Source organism: Ascaphus truei (genome assembly GCF_040206685.1).
Source record: "Ascaphus truei isolate aAscTru1 chromosome 23 unlocalized genomic scaffold, aAscTru1.hap1 SUPER_23_unloc_2, whole genome shotgun sequence".
Lineage (NCBI taxonomy): Eukaryota > Metazoa > Chordata > Amphibia > Anura > Ascaphidae > Ascaphus > Ascaphus truei.
Window position 1 is genome coordinate 113,215 of NW_027453863.1, and position 26,887 is coordinate 140,101.

The 26,887-nt window shown below is 50.2% G+C and overlaps 1 protein-coding gene across 1 annotated transcript in view; it reads right to left on the reverse strand.

Annotated features, from left to right (window-relative positions):
- Window positions 1-26,887, reverse strand: part of SKAP1 (src kinase associated phosphoprotein 1) — a 208,262-nt gene that overhangs the window by 44,690 nt on the left and 136,685 nt on the right. The window contains exons 5-6 of the mRNA XM_075580993.1: window positions 7,975-8,055; window positions 2,724-2,807 (exon numbers count right to left, since the gene is read on the reverse strand). Coding sequence (XP_075437108.1) covers window positions 2,724-2,807; window positions 7,975-8,055 — 165 coding nt within the window. The remainder of the gene's footprint in view (window positions 1-2,723; window positions 2,808-7,974; window positions 8,056-26,887) is intronic.

The window sequence follows — 26,887 nt, forward strand, 5'->3', positions numbered from 1 at the left end:
ACTGGCACAATGAGAAACGTCAGCCGTACACATACCTTTCTCACTGGCACAATGAGAAACACCAGCCACACACATACCTTTCTCACTGGCACAATGAGAAACACCAGCCACACACATACCTTTCTCACTGGCACAATGAGAAACACCAGCCACACACATACCTTTCTCACTGGCACAATGAGAAACACCAGCCACACACATACCTTTCTCACTGGCACAATGAGAAACACCAGCCACACACATACCTTTCTCACTGGCACAATGAGAAACACCAGCCGCACACATACCTTTCTCACTGGCACAATGAGAAACACCAGCCGCACACATACCTTTCTCACTGGCACAATGAGAAACACCAGCCACACACATACCTTTCTCACTGGCACAATGAGAAACATCAGCCACACACATACCTTTCTCACTGGCACAATGAGAAACACCAGCCACACACATACCTTTCTCACTGGCACAATGAGAAACACCAGCCGTACACATACCTTTCTCACTGGCACAATGAGAAACACCAGCCACACACATACCTTTCTCACTGGCACAATGAGAAACACCAGCCACACACATACCTTTCTCACTGGCACAATGAGAAACACCAGCCACACACATACCTTTCTCACTGGCACAATGAGAAACACCAGCCACACACATACCTTTCTCACTGGCACAATGAGAAACATCAGCCGTACACATACCTTTCTCACTGGCACAATGAGAAACACCAGCCGTACACATACCTTTCTCACTGGCACAATGAGAAACATCAGCCACACACATACCTTTCTCACTGGCACAATGAGAAACGTCAGCCGTACACATACCTTTCTCACTGGCACAATGAGAAACATCAGCCGTACACATACCTTTCTCACTGGCACAATGAGAAACACCAGCCGTACACATACCTTTCTCACTGGCACAATGAGAAACATCAGCCACACACATACCTTTCTCACTGGCACAATGAGAAACGTCAGCCGTACACATACCTTTCTCACTGGCACAATGAGAAACACCAGCCACACACATACCTTTCTCACTGGCACAATGAGAAACACCAGCCACACACATACCTTTCTCACTGGCACAATGAGAAACACCAGCCACACACATACCTTTCTCACTGGCACAATGAGAAACACCAGCCACACACATACCTTTCTCACTGGCACAATGAGAAACACCAGCCACACACATACCTTTCTCACTGGCACAATGAGAAACATCAGCCACACACATACCTTTCTCACTGGCACAATGAGAAACACCAGCCGTACACATACCTTTCTCACTGGCACAATGAGAAACACCAGCCACACACATACCTTTCTCACTGGCACAATGAGAAACACCAGCCACACACATACCTTTCTCACTGGCACAATGAGAAACACCAGCCGTACACATACCTTTCTCACTGGCACAATGAGAAACATCAGCCACACACATACCTTTCTCACTGGCACAATGAGAAACATCAGCCACACACATACCTTTCTCACTGGCACAATGAGAAACGTCAGCCACACACATACCTTTCTCACTGGCACAATGAGAAACACCAGCCACACACATACCTTTCTCACTGGCACAATGAGAAACACCAGCCACACACATACCTTTCTCACTGGCACAATGAGAAACACCAGCCACACACATACCTTTCTCACTGGCACAATGAGAAACACCAGCCACACACATACCTTTCTCACTGGCACAATGAGAAACGTCAGCCACACACATACCTTTCTCACTGGCACAATGAGAAACATCAGCCACACACATACCTTTCTCACTGGCACAATGAGAAACATCAGCCGTACACATACCTTTCTCACTGGCACAATGAGAAACACCAGCCACACACATACCTTTCTCACTGGCACAATGAGAAACACCAGCCGTACACATACCTTTCTCACTGGCACAATGAGAAACACCAGCCACACACATACCTTTCTCACTGGCACAATGAGAAACATCAGCCGTACACATACCTTTCTCACTGGCACAATGAGAAACACCAGCCGTACACATACCTTTCTCACTGGCACAATGAGAAACATCAGCCACACACATACCTTTCTCACTGGCACAATGAGAAACACCAGCCACACACATACCTTTCTCACTGGCACAATGAGAAACACCAGCCACACACATACCTTTCTCACTGGCACAATGAGAAACATCAGCCACACACATACCTTTCTCACTGGCACAATGAGAAACACCAGCCACACACATACCTTTCTCACTGGCACAATGAGAAACACCAGCCACACACATACCTTTCTCACTGGCACAATGAGAAACATCAGCCGTACACATACCTTTCTCACTGGCACAATGAGAAACACCAGCCACACACATACCTTTCTCACTGGCACAATGAGAAACACCAGCCGTACACATACCTTTCTCACTGGCACAATGAGAAACATCAGCCACACACATACCTTTCTCACTGGCACAATGAGAAACACCAGCCACACACATACCTTTCTCACTGGCACAATGAGAAACACCAGCCACACACATACCTTTCTCACTGGCACAATGAGAAACACAAGCCACACACATACCTTTCTCACTGGCACAATGAGAAACACCAGCCACACACATACCTTTCTCACTGGCACAATGAGAAACACCAGCCACACACATACCTTTCTCACTGGCACAATGAGAAACACCAGCCACACACATACCTTTCTCACTGGAATAGTAGTAGAAGACTCCATTAGTGAGCACACACCATCTTTTCTGCCACTCAGATCCAAAGAAGCCATGATCTAATTGGGTGTCAATGAGAGACAGTATCAAAGAACCCACTGTGACCTGCCATGCCGGGATCTCCCCCGCTGCTCTCCTCATCTCACAAGGTTAGACACTCTGACCCACTGTGCCCTGCCATACCGGGATCTCTCCCGCTGCTCTCCTCATCTCACAAGGTTAGACCCTCTGACCCACTGTGACCTGCCATGCCGGGATCTCTCCCGCTGCTCTCCTCATCTCACAAGGTTAGACACTCTGACCCACTGTGCCCTGCCATACCGGGATCTCTCCCGCTGCTCTCCACATCTCACAAGGTTAGACACTCTGACCCACTGTGACCTGCCATGCCGGGATCTCTCTCGCTGCTCTCCTCATCTCACAAGGTTAGACCCACTGACCCACTGTGACCTGCCATGCCGGGATCTCCCCCGCTGCTCTCCTCATCTCACAAGGGTAGACCCGCTGACCCACTGTGACCTGCCATGCCGGGATCTCTCCCGCTGTTCTCCTCATCTCACAAGATTAGACACTCTGACCCACTGTGACCTGCCATGCCGGGATCTCTCCCGCTGCTCTCCTCATCTCACAAGGTTAGACACTCTGACCCACTGTGCCCTGCCATACCGGGATCTCTCCCGCTGCTCTCCACATCTCACAAGGTTAGACACTCTGACCCACTGTGACCTGCCATACCGGGATCTCTCCCGCTGCTCTCCTCATCTCACAAGATTAGACACTCTGACCCACTGTGACCTGCCATGCCGGGATCTCTCCCGCTGCTCTCCTCATCTCACAAGATTAGACCCTCTGACCCACTGTGACCTGCCATGCCGGGATCTCTCCCGCTGTTCTCCTCATCTCACAAGATTAGACCCTCTGACCCACTGTGACCTGCCATGCCGGGATCTCTCCCGCTGCTCTCCTCATCTCACAAGATTAGACCCTCTGACCCACTGTGACCTGCCATGCCGGGATCTCTCCCGCTGCTCTCCTCATCTCACAAGGTTAGACCCTCTGACCCACTGTGACCTGCCATGCCGGGATCTCCCCCGCTGCTCTCCTCATCTCACAAGGTTAGACCCTCTGACCCACTGTGACCTGCCATGCCGGGATCTCTCCCGCTGCTCTCCTCATCTCACAAGATTAGACGCTCTGACCCACTGTGACCTGCCATGCCGGGATCTCTCCCGCTGCTCTCCTCATCTCACAAGGTTAGACCCTCTGACCCACTGTGACCTGCCATGCCGGGATCTCTCCCGCTGCTCTCCTCATCTCACAAGGTTAGACCCTCTGACCCACTGTGACCTGCCATTCCGGGATCTCCCCCGCTGCTCTCCTTGTCTCGCAAGGTTAGAACCTCTGACCCACTGTGACCTGCCATGCCGGGATCTCTCCCGCTGCTCTCCTCATCTCACAAGGTTAGACCCTCTGACCCACTGTGACCTGCCATGCCGGGATCTCCCCCGCTGCTCTCCTTGTCTCGCAAGGTTAGAACCTCTGACCCACTGTGACCTGCCATGCCGGGATCTCTCCCGCTGCTCTCCTCATCTCACAAGGTTGGACCCTCTGACCCACTGTGCCCTGCCATGTCGGGATCTCCCCCGCTGCTCTCCTCATCTCACAAGGTTAGACCCTCTGACCTACTGTGACCTGCCATGCCAGGATCTCCCCCGCTGCTCTCCACATCTCACAAGGTTAGACACTCTGACCTACTGTGACCTGCCATGCCAGGATCTCCCCCGCTGCTCTCCACATCTCGCAAGGTTAGAACCTCTGACCCACTGTGCCCTGCCATGCCGGGATCTCTCCCGCTGCTCTCCTCATCTCACAAGGTTAGACCCTCTGACCTACTGTGACCTGCCATGCCAGGATCTCCCCCGCTGCTCTCCTCATCTCACAACGTTAGAACCTCTGACCCACTGTGACCTGCCATGCCGGGATCTCCCCCGCTGCTCTCCTCATCTCACAAGGTTAGACCTGCTGACCCACTGTGACCTGCCATGCCGGGATCTCCCCCGCTGCTCTCCTCATCTCACAAGGTTAGACCCTCTGACCCACTGTGCCCTGCCATGCCAGGATCTCACCCGCTGCTCTCCTCATCTCACAAGGTTAGACACTCTGACCCACTGTGCCCTGCCATGCCAGGATCTCCCCCGCTGCTCTCCTCATCTCACACGGTTAGAACCTCTGACCCACTGTGACCTGCCATGCCGGGATCTCTCCCGCTGCTCTCCTCATCTCACAAGGTTAGACCCTCTGACCCACTGTGCCCTGCCATGCCGGGATCTCCCCCGCTGCTCTCCTCATCTCACAAGGTTAGACCCTCTGACCCACTGTGCCCTGCCATGCCGGGATCTCCCCCGCTGCTCTCCTCATCTCACAAGGTTAGACCCTCTGACCCACTGTGCCCTGCCATGCCAGGATCTCCCCCGCTGCTCTCCTCATCTCACAAGGTTAGACCCGCTGACCCACTGTGCCCTGCCATGCCAGGATCTCCCCCGCTGCTCTCCTCATCTCACAAGGTTAGACCCTCTGACCCACTGTGACCTGCCATGCCGGGATCTCCCCCGCTGCTCTCCTTGTCTCGCAAGGTTAGAACCTCTGACCCACTGTGACCTGCCATGCCGGGATCTCTCCCGCTGCTCTCCACATCTCACAAGGTTAGACCCTCTGACCCACTGTGACCTGCCATGCCGGGATCTCTCCCGCTGCTCTCCAAATCTCACAAGGTTAGACCCTCTGACCCACTGTGACCTGCCATGTCGGGATCTCTCCCGCTGCTCTCCTCATCTCACAAGGTTAGACGCTCTGACCCACTGTCACCTGCCATGTCGGGATCTCTCCCGCTGCTCTCCACATCTCACAAGGTTAGACCCTCTGACCCACTGTGACCTGCCATGCCGGGATCTCTCCCGCTGCTCTCCAAATCTCACAAGGTTAGACCCTCTGACCCACTGTGACCTGCCATGCCGGGATCTCTCCCGCTGCTCTCCTCATCTCACAAGGTTAGACGCTCTGACCCACTTTGACCTGCCATGCCAAGAAAGAATACACATGGCTTCTACATTTTGGCTTAATTTTTGATAAATAAATCATGACACGGTGTAATATGTAATGTGTTGTTGTTCATCTGAGGTTGTAGTTGCCTAATTTTTAGACCTGCTAAGGAACAGATGATTGTTATTATGTCCTGATATGTAACACCATAGAATTCAAAGAGGGTGTTCTTTTCCCCCCCACAACTGTACATACCCTGGTACACTGAACCTAGTTTAGGGGTTATGGGGCTACTCCAGCTAGGTTATAAAGCTGAGCAGGTTTTTAAAGTGTCTAAAAGTTTTAAAAGTTATTTTCTCATGTGTGACAAAAATGAGGCTTGTGATTGTAGGGAATATATACACTCACTCCATCCCTGACACCACAATAGGAAGCCATAACTTTTAGCCCACAGAAACAGGACACCATTTATTTTATAAAATGGTTATAGGTTCATGTGTGTGTATATATATATATATATATTGATAACCTGTATATGAACTGAGGGCTTTCTAATTAGTGTCACCGTGCAGGCAGGAGGGAGTATTAGTGTCACCATGCAGGAGGGAGTATTAGTGTCACCCTGCAGACAGGAGAGAGTATTAGTGTCACCCTGCAGGCAGGAGGGAGTATTAGTGTCACCATGCAGGAGGGAGTATTAATATCACCCTGCAGACAGGAGAGAGTATTAGTGTCACCATGCAGGAGGGAGTATTAATGTCACCCTGCAGACAGGAGAGAGTATTAGTGTCACCCTGCAGGCAGGTGAGAGTATTAGTGACACCCTGCAGGCAGGAGAGAGTATTAGTGACACCCTGCAGGCAGGAGGGAGTATTAGTGTCACCATGCAGGAGGGAGTATTAATGTCACCCTGCAGACAGGAGAGAGTATTAGTGTCACCCTGCAGGCAGGTGGAGTATTAGTGACACCCTGCAGGCAGGAGAGAGTATCAGTGACACCCTGCAGGCAGGAGGGAGTATTGGTGTCACACTGCAGCCAGAAGGGAGTCTTAGTATCATCCTGCAGGCATGAGTATTAGTGTTACTCTGCAGGCAGGAGGGAGTATTAGTGTCACCCTGCAGGACGGAGGGAGCCTTATTATCATCCTGAAGGCAGGAGTGAGTATTAGTGTCACCCTGCAGGCAGGAGGGAGTTAGTGTCCCTCTGCAGGTAGGAGGGAGTATCAGTGTCACCCTGCAGGCAGGAGGGAGTATTAGTGTGACCCTGCAGGCACGAGGGAGTATAAGTGTCACCATGCAGGCAGGAGGGAGCCTCAGTGTCACCCTGCAGGCAGGAGGGAGTATCAGTGTCACCCTGCAGGCAGGAGGGAGCCTCAGTGTCACCCTGCAGGCAGGAAGGAGTATTAGTGTCACCCTGCAGGCAGGAGGGAGTATTAGTGTCACCCCGCAGGCAGGAGGGAGTATTAGTGTCACCCCGCAGGCAGGAGGGAGCCTCAGTGTCACCCTGCAGGCAGGAGGGAGTATCAGTGTCACCCTGCAGGCAGGAGGGAGTATCAGTGTCACCCTGCAGGTAGGAGGGAGTATTAGTGTCACCACGCAGGCAGGAGGGAGTATTAGTGTCACCACACAGGCAGGAGGAAGTATTAGTGTCACCCTGCAGGCACGAGGGAGTATTAGTGTCACCACGCAGGCAGGAGGGAGTATTAGTGTCACCCTGCAGGCAGGAGGGAGTATTAGTGTCACCCTGCAGGCAGGAGGGAGTATTAGTGTCACCACGCAGGTAGCAGGGAGTATTAGTGTCACCCTGCAGGCAGGAGGGAGTATTAGTGTCACCCTGCAGGCAGGAGGGAGTATTAGTGTCACCCTGCAGGCAGGAGGGAGTATTAGTGTCACACTGTAGGCAGGAGGGAGTATTAGTGTCACTACACAGGCAGGAGGGAGTATCAGTGTCACCCCGCAGGCAGGAGGGAGTATTAGTGTCACCCTGCAGGCAGGAGGGAGTATTAATGTCACCCTGCAGGCAGGAGGGAGTATTAGTGTCACCACGCAGGCAGGAGGGAGTATTAGTGTCACTACACAGGCAGGAGGGAGTATCAGTGTCACCCCGCAGGCAGGAGGGAGTATCAGTGTCACCCCGCAGGCAGTAGCGTCCTTGTCACCCTCACAATGCAATAAGGTGACATGTTACCTCTGTTTTTCTTCTCCAAATAGCCTTGTTTTAGAACTTTCTCCAATTCCTGCACACTCCTCAGAGACACTTCTTCAAAGTCTAAAACAGAATAGAAATAGAACAGAGTTAAGCTGTGAGTTCCACATACGTTGATAAGGACACAGCGAGCGGACATTCCTCCCCTTACTGGTACCATTATAAAGAGAGCTAGGTTACAATGTACGCGTGGGACAGGACTGGGGGTCCGGCCGGCTGTGCGGGTCACTGTGCTTTGCGATGCGTGACCTATCACTGGAACCTCGGAATGGCCAGGCAAGGTCATCCAGTTGTGAAGTGAGTGGTTATTAAAGACGTTGGCATGAAGATTAAAATGCGAAGCGTGTTATTTAAGCGAGGGTGTATATTTATAGAATATTTAGCATTCAGTTATATGGTCTGCGCTACATGTGACAAAATATGAATATTACATTAGTGTCCCCAAACTGGCATACAGACCCTGCTGGCAAGAGTATAACAAATGCTGCAGTAAAACTTGTATTTAGACGTGATGTCTCCCGCCTGCAGCCGCGGGATCCCAGAGCCGTGCTGCACGCTCCCATCAGAGCGTACGCACCAATTGAATTACCCAGGAGGGAGAGAATGGTGATGAGCTTTGCTTCGCTTATTTAATTTCATTTACTTTCAGTCCATTAGCAGCATGGGGCTTTCTGTATCCCCACAAGAATGGCGCAGGCATGAAAACGCTGTATAAATTGCAGGAAGATAAACCCCAGATTCAGAACTAAATGTAAGCAGGAGTCTGGTTCAGCTAAAGGTCCCTTTCCCAGGCTCCTGTCTGGCAGGATTTGTGCTTCACACTTTCCTGTCTGTATTTGGGATTTGTACGTTACCGCTTGGGAGAGCCTTTTCCCTGCACATTGAAATGATGGGTGACCCTTGGTTTGGGAGCTTGGATAGTGTGTGCACATTTCTGTCCTGACCGATGGAGTTTGGTTCCATTCTGTGGCCCAGCCATTGCCCCCTAGGAGGGAGCTGGGGCTCCCAGAGAGGAAACAGATCAAAGCTGCTTTGGGTGAGGGGTGGTACTTGGTACAAACAATGCACCATGGTAATCATATCTCAGCACTGCAATAAGCAACAAATAAAGGCGAGTCATTCACCCCCCTGTACAATACACAGATCGATCTTTCCGGACAGTGATCTGGCCCACCAAACAGATCTGTATTTAGAGAGCTGAATGGCAGGACTACGCCAGGCTCCCATGCCAGACCATACAAATGTCATGGCTGATTACTTTAGCACTTTCTACCTGAGCGAGAAGAGAGAATTGCACTGATTAGCTAGAGATGGTAGGGCAGAAGATCATCAATAGATACTCGTTATACAGAGACAGTCCAGATAATGATCAGTGTTACCCTCATTCACCTCAGTCTCTTCCTTCACGCACATTCACCACAAGCACAATACATCCTCACCTAACGTCTCATTTCCTGAAATTCCAGTTCATTCCCATTGATTCTGAAAACATTTCAAAAACACACAAGACACAAGACTGACGATTCCACTTTGCCCCAAATCAGAAGCACAACACAAGACAGGTGACTTCACTTGTGTTATTATGGATGTGAGATTACGCTGACCTAAGGATAAGGGACAGTAAAAACTGCCCTATAAAGTGGTACTTTTAGATTTAGATGAAATGGGTAAATATTCTTGATATCCGTTTCTTTTTCTTTTACTGTAAATCTAGAACACGGAGACCCACCTGTCCGACCCCCACCTGTCCGACCCCCACCTGTCCGACCGACGTGCTCCCACCTACGCCTCGCTGACCAGCATGCCGCTGGCTGTTAGCTGATGGGCTCCCACCTACGCGAGTGAATAGCAAAGTGCAGCAGATAAGGGGTCCAGCTTGCTTTAATCTCCCGTATAAAGAACAGACGTTTCAGTGAGATGCTCATCACGGTGTAACTGAAAGGTCGCTGGTCATTCATCGTATCCCAGAAAAGTTCATCTTAATGAACAGAAGGTGACCCCTCCCCACATCCCATGTGACACCCCTGTGAAATCCGATACCCGGACCTGCCCCCTAGTCAGACCGCCGCGGTCCTTGCGGATTCCAGCAGTAAGACCCAGGACGGTTTCCTCTCCTCACACGATATCCTAGATTCACTAAAGGTCGATAAATGGAAACATTGGCGTTATCTGTATGGAAAGGAAATGTTCTTTTCATCGACCTATTCGCGAAAGTCGTATCGCCAGCGGTAAAACCGGCTTTTTACAGCGGCAATATATCTGCCGTAGTTTTAGCACCAGAAAATGCAAAGTAGCATGTAAATGTGTAATACATATATACATACAGGCAAGAGAATATCCTAACCCAGTCTGGCCTATGTATATAATGGCCACTTATACACATACATACAGGCAAGATAATAACCTAACCCAATCTGGCCTATGTATATAATGGCCACTTATACACATACATACAGGCAAGATAATAACCTAACCCAATCTGGCCTATGTATATAATGGCCACTTATATACATACATACAGGGAAGATAACCGAACCCAATCTGGCCTATGTATATAATGGCCACTTATATACATACAGGCAAGATAATAACCTAACCCAGCCTGGCATATGTATATAATGGCCACTTATATACATACAGGCAAGATAATAACCTAACCCAGCCTGGCATATGTATATAATGGCCACTTATATACATACATACAGGCAAGATAACCTAACCCAATCTGGCCTATGAATATAATGGCCATTTATATACATACAGGCAAGATAACCTAACCCAATCTGGCCTATGTATATAATGGCCACTTATATACATACAGGCAAGATAATAACCTAATCCAGCCTGGTATATGTATATAATGGCCACTTATATACATACATACAGGCAAGATAACCTAACCATATCTGGAATACATACAAATATATTACACACATATTTGACTAGCTGGTTATGAATGCCTACTAGGGATAGTTATATTCCTAATACTAGACTACCATCCCCCCCATTGCATATCAAAAAGGGGCATGGTGGCATTGCCGAAGCTGGCTAATTGTGGACACACAATTCCCAGTGAGTCCCGCACCTGTTCTCCTTGCTTCTGTCTCTCGTGTTTATCGTCTTACAGATACGTGGCAGCCAGAAGGGCAGGAACTAGTTCTTTGCTGGGGGTACTGCACATACACAATCAGTAACATGCATATGTAGTCCCCTGGCTATCATCTTCTCTTTGGCCCTAACAGTATAAGTCCTGTTAGACACAGGCACTGTGGGGGATAAGCTCTCCCATGGAGGCCTAGCTTGTTGTTGCAGCCTGGATACACTATTGCTATATCCAGGGGCTGGCCTAACAACAACCAGAGAGTGTCATCCCTGGGGAGGATACTGGCTGGGTCACATGCCCATGATGTGATGCCCGTCAGTATCGGACCTGCCCTGTTATGGGGCAGGGTTACAAGCCCTTCCCCTGGGGTACAAATACTGACACTCTCCCAGAAGTCAGGGGCTCTCTTCCCTCCCCCTGTGGAGTGGAAGCACTTACATTTTGTCCCACCAGGGGGCAAAGGAGCTGAGAAGAGGCCTGCAGGGCCTCAAGCCCCGGGGGTACTACTTCAGGGAATGAGCCTGCCATAAATGTATGTATGCTGCAAATAAAGCTCCAGTTGAATACATCTGTTGTGGGCTACTTGAATGGAACACTACATGAGTTGCCAGTGCGGACCATCCTGGCTGCACCAGGATCCTCACCGGCTGGAGGCGCTGAGCTGATTCCAGGAACCATCACTGAGAGCCTGTCCTGATGCCTCCCCATACAATTGCAGAGTTCTCAGGCCTTCTGTTCTACCTCACAGGTATGCACCAGCACCAGAATACACCGGTAGCTATATGATCTCACTTAGGGCGGGGGAAAAGGTGCTACACATACATTGTCATAATGTATGCACCCCTGCTTCCAGCCCGCATGTGCCTGCCCTTTGCATTGTCCCCCTCCCCAGGCAGAGCGCCTTGCCATGAGACCAGTTTTATAGGTCGAGTTGCACTGAAGCAGAAGAACAGAAGGTCACATTTTAAGCTGCTTTGCTAAGAACCGATAACTGGCCTTCCCCACTCTCTGCCAATCCAGATATTTCTCTTTGGCCAGGGTGCATGGGGATCTCTGCAGATAGAAGCTTTGGCAGCGCCACCCCCCAGAAGCCGGTGCAGGCCAGACATCGCATAAAAACAAACAAGTCGGCAGATGTAACAGATTTGGAATGCATGGCGCAAACAGGAAGTGACATCACACAAGCCGTGGATTCTGCTTCTGACATGGGATGTGAGCTGCCCATCACTATCACTGGGACAGATAAAAAGCATGTGTCAGGAAAGGTGTTTTATTGAAAATGTGTGTGTCTATCCACACGCCTACACAAATAAATACTACGTGTTATCAGCAGACACGCAAACAGCCACACACCTGCACCGCTCAGCCCCTACCCCAACACTGAACTCTGGGTAAGCGTGAAAGAGAGAAAGTCACAGTGATTAATGTCACATTGAATGAATGCAAACAAACAAGGAGGAAGATGAGACTGTGCCAGTGACAGCGTGTATGGGTGATGAAGAGCAGAGCACATCGGACTGACGCCTGGCTTTTCATGTGAGAATTGCTGAGTAATAACATGTAAATATCATCAGCTTCACTTCACAGCTTATCCAAATAAGGGGGGAGACAGGAGACTAGGGAAAAAAGAGAGTGTGGGGGTAGCGTGGAGGAGAGTGGGAGAGTGTGGGAGCATGGGAAGAGTGGGAGAGTGTGACGTAGCATGGTGAGAGTTGGAGAGTATGGGGGAGTGTTGGCGCATGGGGGGAGAGTGGGAGAGAGAGGGAGCATGGCGTAGCATGGGGAGAGTGGGAGAGTATGGGGGGAGTGTGGGCGCATGGGGGGAGAGTGGGAGAGAGAGGGAGCATGGCGTAGCATGGGGAGAGTGGGAGAGTATGGGGGGAGTGTTGGAGCATGGGGGAGAGTGTGGGAGCATGGGGAGAGTGTGGGAGCATGGGGGAGAGTGTGGGAGCATGGGGGAGAGTGGGAGAGTATGGGGGGGAGTGTTGGAGCATGGGGAGAGTGTGGGAGCATGGGGAAAGTGTGGGAGCATGGGGAAAGTGTGGTAGCATGGGGGGAGAGTGGGAGAGAGAGGGAGCATGGGGAGAGTGGGAGAGAGAGGGAGCATGGGGAGAGTGGGAGAGTATGGGGAGAGTGTTGAAGCATGGGGAGAGAGTGGGAGAGTATGGGGGGGAGTGTTGGAGCATGGGGAAAGTGTGGGAGCATGGGGGAGAGTGTGGGAGCATGGGGAAAGTGTGGGAGCATGGGGGAGAGTGTGGGAGCATGGGGGAAAGTGTGGGAGCATGGGGGAGAGTGTTGGAGCATGGGGGAGAGTGGGAGATAGTGGAGGAGAGTGGGGGGGGGGGGTTGGGAGAGAGCAGGGGAGAATGGGGGAAGCGTGGGGGATAACATGGGGTTGAGTAGGAGAGTGGGGGGAGTATGCGGGAGAGTGACAGAGTGGGGGGTAGTGGAAGAATATGAAAACAAACACATAAGGGCACAGGGAAAGTGAGAGATCAGTGATGGAAGGGCCAGAGAATGGGCACAGACTGAAGGAGTGATGGAGGGCAGATTTGGCTGGGGGTGGGCAGGGGATGAGATATTACCACGGTCTCCCTTTCTGTGCCACAATCTGAAAGGAACAGACATAGGAACGCCTCCTGTTTGATGTGGTTATAGGATGTCCCAGGAGTGTGAAATGGAGGTACTGGAGATGCCAGCTCCTGTTACTGAGGGCCAAGCATTGTACAGCTGTGGGCTATAGACAAGTGTCTGTCTGATCTGCATCCACAAGGGAGCAGTGTAAGATCACGATTTGAGACACCGGTAGCATTTCCCAGACATGCACTTCCCCTCCCCCTGCTGGTTCTAGGAATCTTTGTGCCCGCTAACTTCTTCTCAATGACCCCGTCTAAAGCCTTAAATACAATGGTATCCATGCTGTACCCCGGCTGCACTCGGTACATTGAGTGCCCGAAGAGGATCTGACCAGTCCTGTTCTGCAACCGCTAGCTTCTGTCCCATACAGCAGCACACTGCTGTATGTATATAGGCCACAGCAGCTTTACCATCCGGGGACCAAACAACAAGCGGTGCCGGCAGAGGCCACGGCAGCTTTACCATCCGGGGACCAAACAACAAGCGGTGCCGGCAGAGGCCACGGCAGCTTTACCATCCGGGGACCAAACAACAAGCGGTGCCGGCACAGGCCACGGCAGCTTTACCATCCGGGGACCAAACAACAAGCGGTGCCGGCAGAGGCCACGGCAGCTTTACCATCCGGGGACCCCACAACTAGCGGTGCCGGCAGAGGCCACGGCAGCTTTACCATCCGGGGACCCCACAGCTAGCAGCGTTTTTCTGCGCGAGGCAAATATATATATATATATATATATATGTATGGTGGCGATTGGGGAGTCTCCGGAGCTTTGAGTGACAGTTCAGCTGTGGAGGACCCCTTGGTTCATATAGGGTATATATAAAATACTTTATTTTGGGGGGTGGGGGTAGAATTGCTACTGTAATGGTGGTAATTACACCACACACATCATGCCACGGAAAAGGTGACGAGATGTTATTTGTGATGAGAAGTTACACTGCTTAGAGACCCCGCAAGCTCGGGAAACACATTCATTCATACTCTCTCACGTCCCATGAAATGGAATTGGTGTGGGGCTCGGATTCTCCAACCTCACTCATCTGACCCCGAATCCTGGGAGTTATAGTAGTGAAGGGCCTGCAACGCTTGGGAGGGGAGGAAACTTAAGACCAGAGGGAAGTGGCTGGGGATTCAAGCACCCCCCAAAAGTAATGCGCAAAAAAAAGCGAAGAGAGCCACGACTGTGATAAGAAACTGGCCGATCCAAACAGAAATGTTCATTGTCGTTCACAGGCGACTGGTATGCAGGGCGAAGTCACAGGCGGCTGGTATGCACGGTGTAGTCACAGGCGGCTGGTATGCAGGCCGAAGTCACAGGCGGCAGGTATGCAGGGCGAAGTCACAGACGGCTGGTATGCATGGTGTAGTCACAGGCGGCTGGTATGCATGGTGTAGTCACAGGCGGCTGGTATGCACGGTGTAGTCACAGGTGGCTGGTATGCAGGGCGAAGTCACAGGCGGCTGGTATGCATGGTGTAGTCACAGGTGGCTGGTATGCGGGGCGAAGTCACAGGCGGCTGGTATGCAGGGCGAAGTCACAGACGGCTGGTATGCACGGTGTAGTCACAGGCGGCTGGTATGCAGGGCGAAGTCACAGGCGGCTGGTATGCAGGACGAAGTCACAGGCGGCTGTTATACAGGGCGAAGTCACAGGCGGCTGGTATGCAGGGCGAAGTCACAGGCGGCTGGTATGCAGGGCGAAGTCACAGGCGGCTGGTATGCAGGGCGAAGTCACAGGCGGCTGGTATGCAGGGCAAAGTCACAGGCGGCTGGTATACAGGGCGAAGTCACAGGCGGCTGTTATACAGGGCGAAGTCACAGGCGGCTGGTATGCAGGGCGTAGTCACAGGCGGCTGTTATACAGGGCGAAGTCACAGGCGGCTGTTATACAGGGCGAAGTCACAGGCGGCTGGAATGCACGGTGTAGTCACAGGTGACTGGTATGCAGGACGAAGTCACAGGCGGCTGGAATGCAGGACGAAGTCACAGGCGGCTGGTATGCAGGGCAAAGTTACAGACGACTGGTATGCAGGGTGTAGTCACAGGCGGCTGGTTCGGTGACTGGTATGCAGGGTGTAGTCACAGGCGGGCTGGAATGCAGGGCGAAGCCACAGGCGGCTGGTATGCAGGGCGAAGTCACAGGTGACTGGTATGCAGGGCGTAGTCACAGGCGGCTGGTTCGGTGACTGGTATGCAGGGCGTAGTCACAGGCGGCTGGTTCGGTGACTGGTATGCAGGGTGTAGTCACAGGCGGGCTGGAATGCAGGGCGAAGCCACAGGCGGCTGGTATGCAGGGCGAAGTCACAGGTGACTGGTATGCAGGGCGTAGTCACAGGCGGCTGGTTCGGTGACTGGTATGCAGGGCGTAGTCACAGGCGGCTGGTTCGGTGACTGGTATGCAGGGTGTAGTCACAGGCGGGCTGGAATGCAGGGCGAAGCCACAGGCGGCTGGTATGCAGGGCGAAGTCACAGGTGACTGGTATGCAGGGCGTAGTCACAGGCGGCTGGTTCGGTGACTGGTATGCAGGGCGTAGTCACAGGCGGCTGGTTTGGTGACTGGTATGCAGGGCGTAGTCACAGGCGGCTGGTTCGGTGAACGGTATGCAGGGCGTAGTCACAGGCGGCTGGTTTGGTGACTGGTATGCAGGGCGTAGTCACAGGCGGCTGGTTTGGTGACTGGTATGCGGGGCGTAGTCACAGGCGGCTGGTTCGGTGAACGGTATGCAGGGCGTAGTCACAGGCGGCTGGTTTGGTGACTGGTATGCAGGGCGTAGTCACAGGCGGCTGGTTTGGTGACTGGTATGCAGGGCGTAGTCACAGGCGGCTGGTTTGGTGACTGGTATGCGGGGCGTAGTCACAGGCGGCTGGTTCGGTGAACGGTATGCAGGGCTTAGTCACAGGCGGCTGGTTCGGTGACTGGTATGCAGGGCGCAGGCGGCTGGTTTGGTGACTGGTATGCAGGGCGTATGGGTAGTGTCTTTATTTCATGGCACAAAACCCTGTGCAGGACAGTACGTCTCCCCAGAGGTTGCTTATACCGCATGTCTGTTAGTGTACAAGCTCCGTCTGTGCAGCATTATCTGTGTGCAATTGTCCGATGGAAGTACCAAGGGAAAAGAGGGAATCCCCCCCTCCCCCCCAACCGAAGAAACTACCTTGTAAGTGAAATCCCTTTTAACCTGGCTGGGTGTTCCTGGCGCACACATTGCAGGAATAACCCATGTCCTATTGATTGCTGCAGTTTCAATAACTTGCTCGAGCATCGATTCCGGTCATGTCACTAAGAGAAAGGGATTGATAATATCGTTCCCCGGCAGGCTCAATACTGCTGATCGTACCCGACATCGTGCAGCCGGGAGCGGCCCCTGTGGAACACTATTACATTAGGGGAGTGAAGGCCTGTTTGTCAGAGTCGCCAGAAGATGATTAACACCCTAACTTTAATCAAATCATACGCAACCCATTTGAAAGCATTAATATTGATAGTCCTTTTATTTGGGCCTATGTCTGACAGTACATGCAGCACTGTACTTGGACAGCACACAGTCAGGGCCCCGAATAGCTGGAACCGCAGTTTGCTCACATGTCACCCTCGTGACTTGGCGGACTGGGCGATTTACACATCAAGGTGGTTACTTTTAGTACAATAAACACACGGTTCAGGCAGGGACCGGGGCGACTTAAGGAAAAGGAGTGTGGCATCGTGGCTGCTAACGTCCCACGGAGAAATGCCAGGAATCCGTGCACAATCACACCAGTACCTCTGCCCACGTGTCACACGCAGCTCCGTGCCGGCAGGATAACAGTTATATGAATAACGAGGGGCTGCCCCTTCCCCTGCCTGACTCATATATACATATAAATATATATATTTATACATAGCGCTTGGGCTGCATGGACAGGAAAGATGGATGTGACACTTTCCTCTCTGGGTGAGCAGAATACATGCACCTCCTGTGGTCCCCACACCCAGGAATAAAAGCACTTAATCAAATGTGGCTTCTCTGGCAATCTCACAGCCCAACATGTTTGTATGTGGAGATTCAATGACCTCCTCCTCCTCCCCCCGTATAAAGAGAGGGAAGGAGTGTAGTAATGTATGGAAGCAGCAGTAAATCCAGGTCTCCTCCTTGTCCTCTTTATTATCACATTCACAGTATGGAGTTATGAGCTTCCTCACAGCTCCTGCTATAAAAAGGTGATGGATGGTCGGAAAACCTCAGGGAGTTAATATATTCTTCCATTAAATTTTACTTTAATTGGTATTTGAGTCAATCAGAAAGCCACTAGACAGTGAATTAAGAAGGAAGAAAGGAAGCGGAATGGGATGAGGAGAAAGAGGTGTCCCCAACAATGTGTGAGCAGAGGAGAAGAGGAGAGCTGCAACCGTAGGTACACGCAAGGACAATGAATTCCTTGGGCCACAGGACAGACATTGTACAAGTCATGCCACAGACTTGGGCATTTGAAGCTATCAGAACTACTTCTGGGGTCGGAGGAAACCCTGCTGTACAGTGCTTCCCCCCGCCAGCCTTTAACTGAGCGGAGGGTGAGCAGGCAGCCTGTGTCCCACACAATACATCCTCAGGAAGTGGTGGAGGAGATAAATTGGCTGAACACAGACTGTCTTCATTAACTTGTGTAGGACTAGCATCCTCGGATCAGTGTGACCCAAAGCCACGGCGCCTTGGGACAGGAAGAAAAACTATTTACATGAGCCATGTTTCTCCGGAGAAGGGCCCTATAGTTTAGCTATGCTATCCGTTACAGACTTTTCTAGTTGCTCACATTACATCAGGGAGGCCTCTCCCTTTCAGAGAACACAAGTGTCACGTACAGGGACACCTTTAGGGAAATAGCACAATAGCTAGTGCTATACAATTACATCATTCTCAAGCCCCTGCAGCCCAACACGACACCAATAAGTCTTCAAAGCCCAGGGCTGCACACAAGTTCCCCACACCAAGTACCTGGTCAAACACCACGCAGAGGTCACCCTTTCATCTCCTGTTGGTGGTCAGACCAAGGAGCGGCAGACAATGTGCCCTGTACCCTGCCCTGCATTCATGTTCCATGCATTTTAAGTGAATAGGGGTCAGAGTGGCACAGATTTTCTGGGTCCTTCTACAAAGCCATGTTTTGTATCTTTACCAATGAAATGTTCTCTGCTTCTGATTTATCAATATCCCAATGTGACTTATGTGAAGGCCCCTCTCCGCCCTGCCTGCCTCTGTCACAGAGCTCCTGTGTGAAAAGGTTACTCACAACACATCCTACACTACGCCACACACCCTCACCCTGGACAGGAAACCCAGTCCATGCCTGACCTCAGGCTGAACTCATCCGTACATTGTAAAGAGGCCTGATTGATCTTTAGAGTGTGCCCTAGTTTCTCTGTTTGGGGATTCAGGGCTATTAGAAATACAAGATCATTTAGGGAAACATGCAAATACGATCTGTCTCTGAACCCCTGGAATGAGTGCACGGGTCATCCTGTGCACTCATGGGAACCAGATATAATAATAATAATAATAATAATAATAATAATATATGGAGACTGACACTGGGCAACAAGATGGTCTTCATTATCGTACATTCATTAATACATGGAATGGGTCTCCCTCAGGGTGTGTAAATGCAGACAGTTAATATTACTTTTTTAACAATGATCTTCCATGTTTTTTTCCTTCTAAAGCAGCAATACAAAGAGCAACATATATTGGATTTGCAAATAAGTGGAAGCCCTGGGGAATGTAATAGCTGAGAACTCTTCTGCTGTGCCTATACATTACCACCTATGGAGAGCAGTTATCCATCTGACACTGCGCAGTGTCATGTACACACTCTGTATATAGAGGCAATCCAATGCATCTTCTACACGTGGCATCGTGTACTGACCTGGGGTGCTCCTTTTGTTCAATGTGTGATAGTCAATACACATCCTCACGGCTCTGTTTGTTTTCTGGGCTACCACCATGGGTGATGCATACGGGCTTCTGGATTCAAAAATGATGGCAGCTCTCATTAGTTCCTGGAGGTGTCTCCTCACATCCTCCACATGAGCCGGGGCCAATCTCCGTGACATTTCTCTAAAAAGGTGAGCATCATGAAGACGAATCTGGTGTTCCACTACATGGGCTTTTCCTACATCCCATTCTTGAATGGCGAAAACCTCTGGCCTACGAGCCATTTTTTACTTGTAGCCGTTTCTTCCAGTGTTCTGGAATAGGACTGTCTCCAAAATTGAACATGTCTGGCGTCAGTCTTCCGTTATGAGTCTTCTTTGTCCTGGCTGGGCCCATAATTTCAGCACTGTACATGTGAGCTATCACAGTGCCTCTTCGTATCCACACTTCATGGGAAGTCTCATTTCTCACTTCCACTCCTATAGTATCTGTTTTTCCTTTCTGTATGGACAACACTCCTGCCTTTACTAATAGTCCCCCAGGAAACTCTCCGGGAGCAGGGTCTTCTATAATTACGGTGGAACCTTTTACTTCTTGATGGAAATTCCTTCAATTCCACATACATGGTGAGTAGGGCACTTTTTTCGACCGAAGACCGGCCTTCTCCTAAGGGGTCATAAGAATTGTTAGTTGCTTCATTTTCGGCTCGTCGGTAGGCCTTCAAACACATAGGGTGAATGGTCAATGTCCGATCGTAATCATCTTCTCCAACAGTCTGGCACCACTTCGCTAGTCTGCTGAAGATGTTCGCATTTGTTCCTATTATGGCTCCGGCTTCTCCTCCTTCACGGGCTTCAGGACATATTAGTGCAACTACTTCCAGGGGTCCGGCTTCCCCAGCAATTTCCTTGGGAAATTCAAACTTCACGACCACGTAGCCCAAGTACGGATAGCTAGCTTCACTGAGGCCCCACACAACAAGTCCATTCAGCGGCTGCAGTGGCAGGTGTCGCAGATATCGGTTGTAGAATATAGTAGGCGCTACATCATCCCTTTCCCAGTGTGTGTGTGTGTGTGTGTGTGTGTGTGTGTGTGTGTGTGTGTGTGTGTGTAAACAAGAAAAACAGAAACCCAAAGAAAGCACTCTAGCATATCCAAAAAATACAAGATTTATTCCAGCAATATCAAAAAATATATAACACATAATTAAAAATACCTGAGGAAATCTGTATACTGTATATATATATACATACACACACACACACACACACACACAGTTAAGTTATGGTGAGTAAAGAAAGTGACAAAAACCCTCCACAGCAAAGCATATAGCAAATGGACATATAACTGTATGCTCATTTGCATGTCTTAGGCAGGTCTGCAACCCCGCCTTTCACCATTATCACCCAGCACACAGCACTTCCACTGCAGCAAGGGATTCTGGGAAATGACAAGCAAATGAGCACACAGTGCCAATTTTTGCTTCAAAACCATTTTAAACATGGTTCCCTATATATATACACATATACACACGTCTGTGTGTGTACATATATACATACACACACATACTGCACCGACACACTTTATTCGAGCAAATACCCAGTATGTACCTGGCAGATACCTGGAATGCGCCGCTCCTCACCTCTGACAAGCCCCGTTGCGTTTGCCTTCCCAGCCTGGGTTCATGCCTGGCTGACGGGCGGCTGATCTGTTAAATGATAATGATTAGGATTTAATAGGCTGCAATGCTTCGCGTGTCTACCAGATGGCATAAATTCATGAATTGTAATGCAGTATATATATATATACTGTGCAGTATTGCAGCCAGCGGGAATAAAATGCTTCAATCCCTGCTTGGAAAATACCTCAATGCACTCGGGCAGAAAACAGTCACAAACCTCAATACACCCGGGTATACCCGAATTCGTGGGACTAGCCGAGCTCGAATAAAGTGTGTCGCCAGTGTACACAGATCTCAATGCTCCTCCAAGCATTGTGTTGATGTGGGAAAAGACCCCTGAGGAAGCAGCGAGTCACTGCGAAGCGCGTAGGAGATCTATCGAAGTTTGCAGATTCGGGTCATCACAAGTGACATCATACGCCGGGACGAGAGGCCGGAGTGCCCACAAACCTGATGAGGAGGAAGACTTCCATCATCTTTACCCATTTACTATATATTTAAGCACTGATTCCTTTGGCCAAAATATACTACCCTATATACTTTTTTCTTCTCTTTTTCCCACTTCAAAATACCTTGGAGTTTTGTTTTATTAGTTTTTTGGACAAAAGGACGGCTCTCTTTTCTGCTGCTATCTTGTTTCTGGATTGGGCAGGTGGTAGGTTAGATAGAATATAATTATGTGTGTATGGGTTTATATTATAGATAGATTAGTGATTTTAGGAGCCTATGGGTTTTGTCACACACACACACACACACACACACACACACGCACGCACGCACGCACGCACGCACGCACCTTTTCACAGTATGCAGCAGCATAGGATTACCCTAGCAGTCACATCTGGTCTCTGAAGTGGGATGATCCCAGTTGGAGCACTATATTACTGTACATGTCATTATGAGAAGGAATGTGTGAGCTGGCACAGATCTCGCTGTGATCCTCCGAGTATCATTCAGCCAGAGGGGAACAGGCGTCTGAGTAGGGAGTTAAACAGGAGCAGAGTCCTGAATGTCCGTCTGCAGATTTACTGCCCCCATTTTCTCTCTTTACTGCAAATACAATCAGACGCTAATAGCCTGACACAGGAACACCATCATTGTGTGCTGAGGGCCGACAGAAAAGCAATGTCAACCAATACCTAGGAGTTTATAAAGAGAGGGGGAAACCTCAACAGCAAAAGCTACATGAAGCCCATTAACAAGGTGAGCAGGCTCCATGTTTTATCCGTGCCCTGTAAGTTATTACTAGCAGCGGAGAACCTGGCACCAGCTGCAGATAGAAACCCCAGCACATAATGTTATCCCGTGAGCTAAAACCTGAGCAGAATCGATCTAGTAATATCATTGCTTTTCCGTCTATAGCGCTGACAGTGCATACAGGGCTGTACATAGAATTTTGCAGGCATAAGTCCCTTCCCCGTAGAGCTTACAATCTATATTTTTGGTGTTTGAGGCTCATGGAGATAAAGGACATCGGGATGTGAACCAGGATCTCCGGCTTCCTATTCAGCGCCTTTACTCACTGAGCCTCCTTCAGCCTTTACTCACTGAGCCTCCTTCAGCCTTTACTCACTAAGACCCCTTCAGCCTTTACTCACTGAGCCTCCTTCAGCCTTTACTCACTGAGCCTCCTTCAGCTTTTACTCACTGAGCCTCCTTCAGCCTTTACTCACTGAGCCTCCTTCAGCCTTTACTCACTGAGCCTCCTTCAGCCTTTACTCACTGAGCCTCCTTAAGCCTTTACTCACTGAGCCTCCTTCAGCCTTTACTCACTACGACCCCTTCAGCCTTTACTCACTGAGCCTCCTTCAGCTTTTACTCACTGAGCCTCCTTCAGCCTTTACTCACTGAGCCTCCTTCAGCCTTTACTCACTGAGCCTCCTTCAGCCTTTACTCACTGAGCCTCCTTCAGCCTTTACTCACTGAGCCTCCTTAAGCCTTTACTCACTGAGCCTCCTTCAGCCTTTACTCACTGAGCCTCCTTCAGCCTTTACTCACTACGACCCCTTCAGCCTTTACTCACTGAGCCTCCTTCTGCCTTTACTCACTGATCCTCCTTCAGCCTTTACTCACTGAGCCTCCTTCAGCCTTTACTCACTGAACTTCTCCTTCAGCCTTTTACTCACTGATCCTCCTTCAGCCTTTACTCACTGAGCCTCCTTCAGCCTTTACTCACTGAACTTCTCCTTCAGCCTTTACTCACTACGACCCCTTCAGCCTTTACTCACTGAGCCTCCTTCTGCCTTTACTCACTGAGCTTCCTTCAGCCTTTTACTCACTGAGCCTCCTTCGGCCTTTACTCACTGAGCCTCCTTCAGCCTTTACTCACTGAGCCTCCTTCAGTCTTTACTCACTGAGTTTCTCCTTCAGCCTTTACTCACTGAGCCTCCTTCAGCCTTTACTCACTGAGCTTCCTTCAGCCTTTTACTCACTGAGCCTCCTTCGGCCTTTACTCACTGAGCCTCCTTCAGCCTTTACTCACTGAGCCTCCTTCAGCCTTTACTCACTGAGCTTCCTGCAGCCTTTACTCACTGAGCCTCCTTCGGCCTTTACTCACTGAGCCTCCTTCAGCCTTTACTCACTGAGCCTCCTTCAGCCTTTACTCACTGAGCCTCCTTCGGCCTTTACTCACTGAGCCTCCTTCAGCCTTTAGTCACTGAGCCTCCTTCAGCCTTTACTCACTAAGTCCCCTTCAGCCTTTACTCACTGAGCTTCCTTCAGCCTTTACTCACTGAGCCTCGTTCAGCCTTTACTCACTAAGTCCCCTTCAGCCTTTACTCACTGAGCCTCCTTCAGCCTTTACTCACTAAGACCCCTTAAGCCTTTAATCACTGAGCTTCTCCTTCAGCCTTTACTCACTAAGTCCCCTTCAGCCTTTACTCACTGAGCCTCCTTCAGCCTTTACTCACTAAGTCCCCTTCAGCCTTTACTCACTGAGCTTCTCCTTCAGCCTTTACTCACTGAGCCTCCTTCAGCCTTTACTCACTGAGCCTCTCAATATGAAAGCTTTCAGATGTTCCCACCCCGTCCTGACCTTTCCCTGACAGTGGGATAACCACAAGGGAGGGTCAGTGTTGGAGGTAACTTCACACGTAGGTTCTCATGGCACAGAAATAGCCCCAGTAACTGGTAGCTCAATGCCGTGTGAGGGAATGGTCTATTATTTGAATGGAGATAGGTTTTTTGAGCGGCTCAGCCAGAGCTGCCTTTAGCTTGATGTTTGTACGGTGTGCCAGGGTTACCTATGCACGGCATACTACGCACACTGTACAGTACTCATGTTCTCATGGCTGTGACCTGCTAACAGTGAACAATAAATACAAACCCAATTGCCACCGTTGGAGTAAAATGGGAAACAGTGAAATAGAAATAAAGTGTAGAAGGTGAGAGAATGAGTTGGTAGGTCTCTCTAACTCAGGAACCAAGGAGATACGTTCATTAAACTAAAGGAATCAATGGACCAAAAGAACTGAAAATAACACGCCCTATGTGCAAATACGTATACTGAAACATTTATCTTTCACAGGAGGGCAAACAAGTCCCGGTCATCATCAAAAGACAAACTAAGTATAAACAACAATAGAAACAATAGAGAGAACTTTACACATAGAAATATAGAAAGGCTGACACAGGCTCCGAGACCCGACATGACCTGTAATACCCAGCGCTGATCCAGGATGGGGAGTAACGCGGACATACCCTAAAACATGGCCCTGGCGTCCCTTTAATAACCACAGGCTGGAGAAGGATTGCCCCGTTTCAGGAGCCAGTGACAGTGTGGGAGTCCCTTTATCTCGCTGTGTGTATATTCATGTCATACTAAGCATGGGGGCCGCCGCACTGGATATAAAACACATTACAATACATGGAGTTACAATTATACATCAGAGCACATTTATTTATTTTATTTATACAAATGTGTTACCAGGAAATATTACATTGAGAGTTACCTCTTGTTTTCACGCATGTCCTGGGCATGGAGTTATAAAAAATACATGGTTACATTAAAAGAACAGGGTTATGCAGTCACTTCACATGCTAGCAAAGAGCTTACAGTCTCTGTCGGGAAACCTTACAGAAGTGCTGTATATATATACATATATATATATGTATATATATATGTATATATATGTATATATCCGTGTCATGTCGCAGCCACAGCCATGCAAAGTCGTGTTATACGTTTCCTGGCAGGAGGACATTCCCCAAACCCTACCAGAGCTGCAATTGTCTGCAAACCCCTGTGTGTAAGGGAAGCAGTCGCATATCTGTTCAGCGCAGATGGGGTTAAAAGATTAACTACAATCCTGTGAAAAGGAGCCGCCCCGCCCTTTCCTTCCTAACACCCACCAGAGGACGGGAACCAGGTGTCCTGTGAGAACATCTTGAGATCACATCATGGTGCCCAAATGGATGACAATCACTTGGGAGCCAGGCAGCCAGAGCGCAGAACACACCAGCAGACGGGCCATAAACATTTCCTCCTCCCTCTGTTTACAGCCTCCCATTCAGCTCAGCTTGATCTTTGTGACAGAGCCATAAATACCTCAGGCCCATTCTGGCTGCTCTCCTTGCAGCTGTGACACCCCATACACCATCTCACTTCCTTTGAAGGCTCAATGTAACAATATCAGAGAGAAAACAGAGCTACAACAGGCAGGCATCTTCCCTGATCTGAGCAAATATCTGCCTGTGACAAAGAGCAGCTTCTCATTCTGTGTAACAGTGGGATACACTGCTGTATAAACCATCTCCCACTACAAAGGGATGCTGCTTACCCACGGAAAAGACAAATGGTGCCTTACAAGCACAGAAACAGACACGTTTCTTCCTACGGTGACCACAGCTCTTAGGTGCCCCGATTCCTTTCTCACTCACCGTCTGGGCACCCACACCCGGTGTTTACCATGGCATGCAATACAAAAACACACACTGTGTGTGTGTGCCCGTGTTACTGTAACTGTGGTATGGGGTGCGATGTAGCTGTGGGGTCAGCTAGGCATCGCACAGCAGTGTGACCCATTCCTGTGCTGTTAATTACTGTAATACCTTGGTGGTCTTTGTAAAAACTTCCATACAACAAGAGTCCTGAACCCGTCCAAAAAGACAGGTATCAGCCGCATTGCACGTAGTTCTGGTGAGCGCTTTCCATACACAGTGTCTGCAGATACCGGGGGCACCTGTCTGAGTGAGCACAGAAAGTTCCCTGCGAGAGGTGAGGCTGGAGGAGCCTCGCCCCGGGACCAGCTGTGCACCCCGGTGCAAGGAGTTGTCACACAGAAAGTTCTCTGCGAGATATGAGGTCAGGCTGGAGGAGCCTCGCCCCGGGACCAGCTGTGCACCCCGGTGCAAGGAGTTGTCACACAGAAAGTTCTCTGCGAGATATGAGGTCAGGCTGGAGGAGCCTCGCCCCGGGACCAGCTGTGCACCCCGGTGCAAGGAGTTGTCACACAGAAAGTTCCCTGCGAGATATGAGGTCAGGCTGGAGGAGCCTCGCCCCGGGACCAGCTGTGCACCCCGGTGCAAGGAGTTGTCACACAGAAAGTTCCCTGCGAGATATGAGGTCA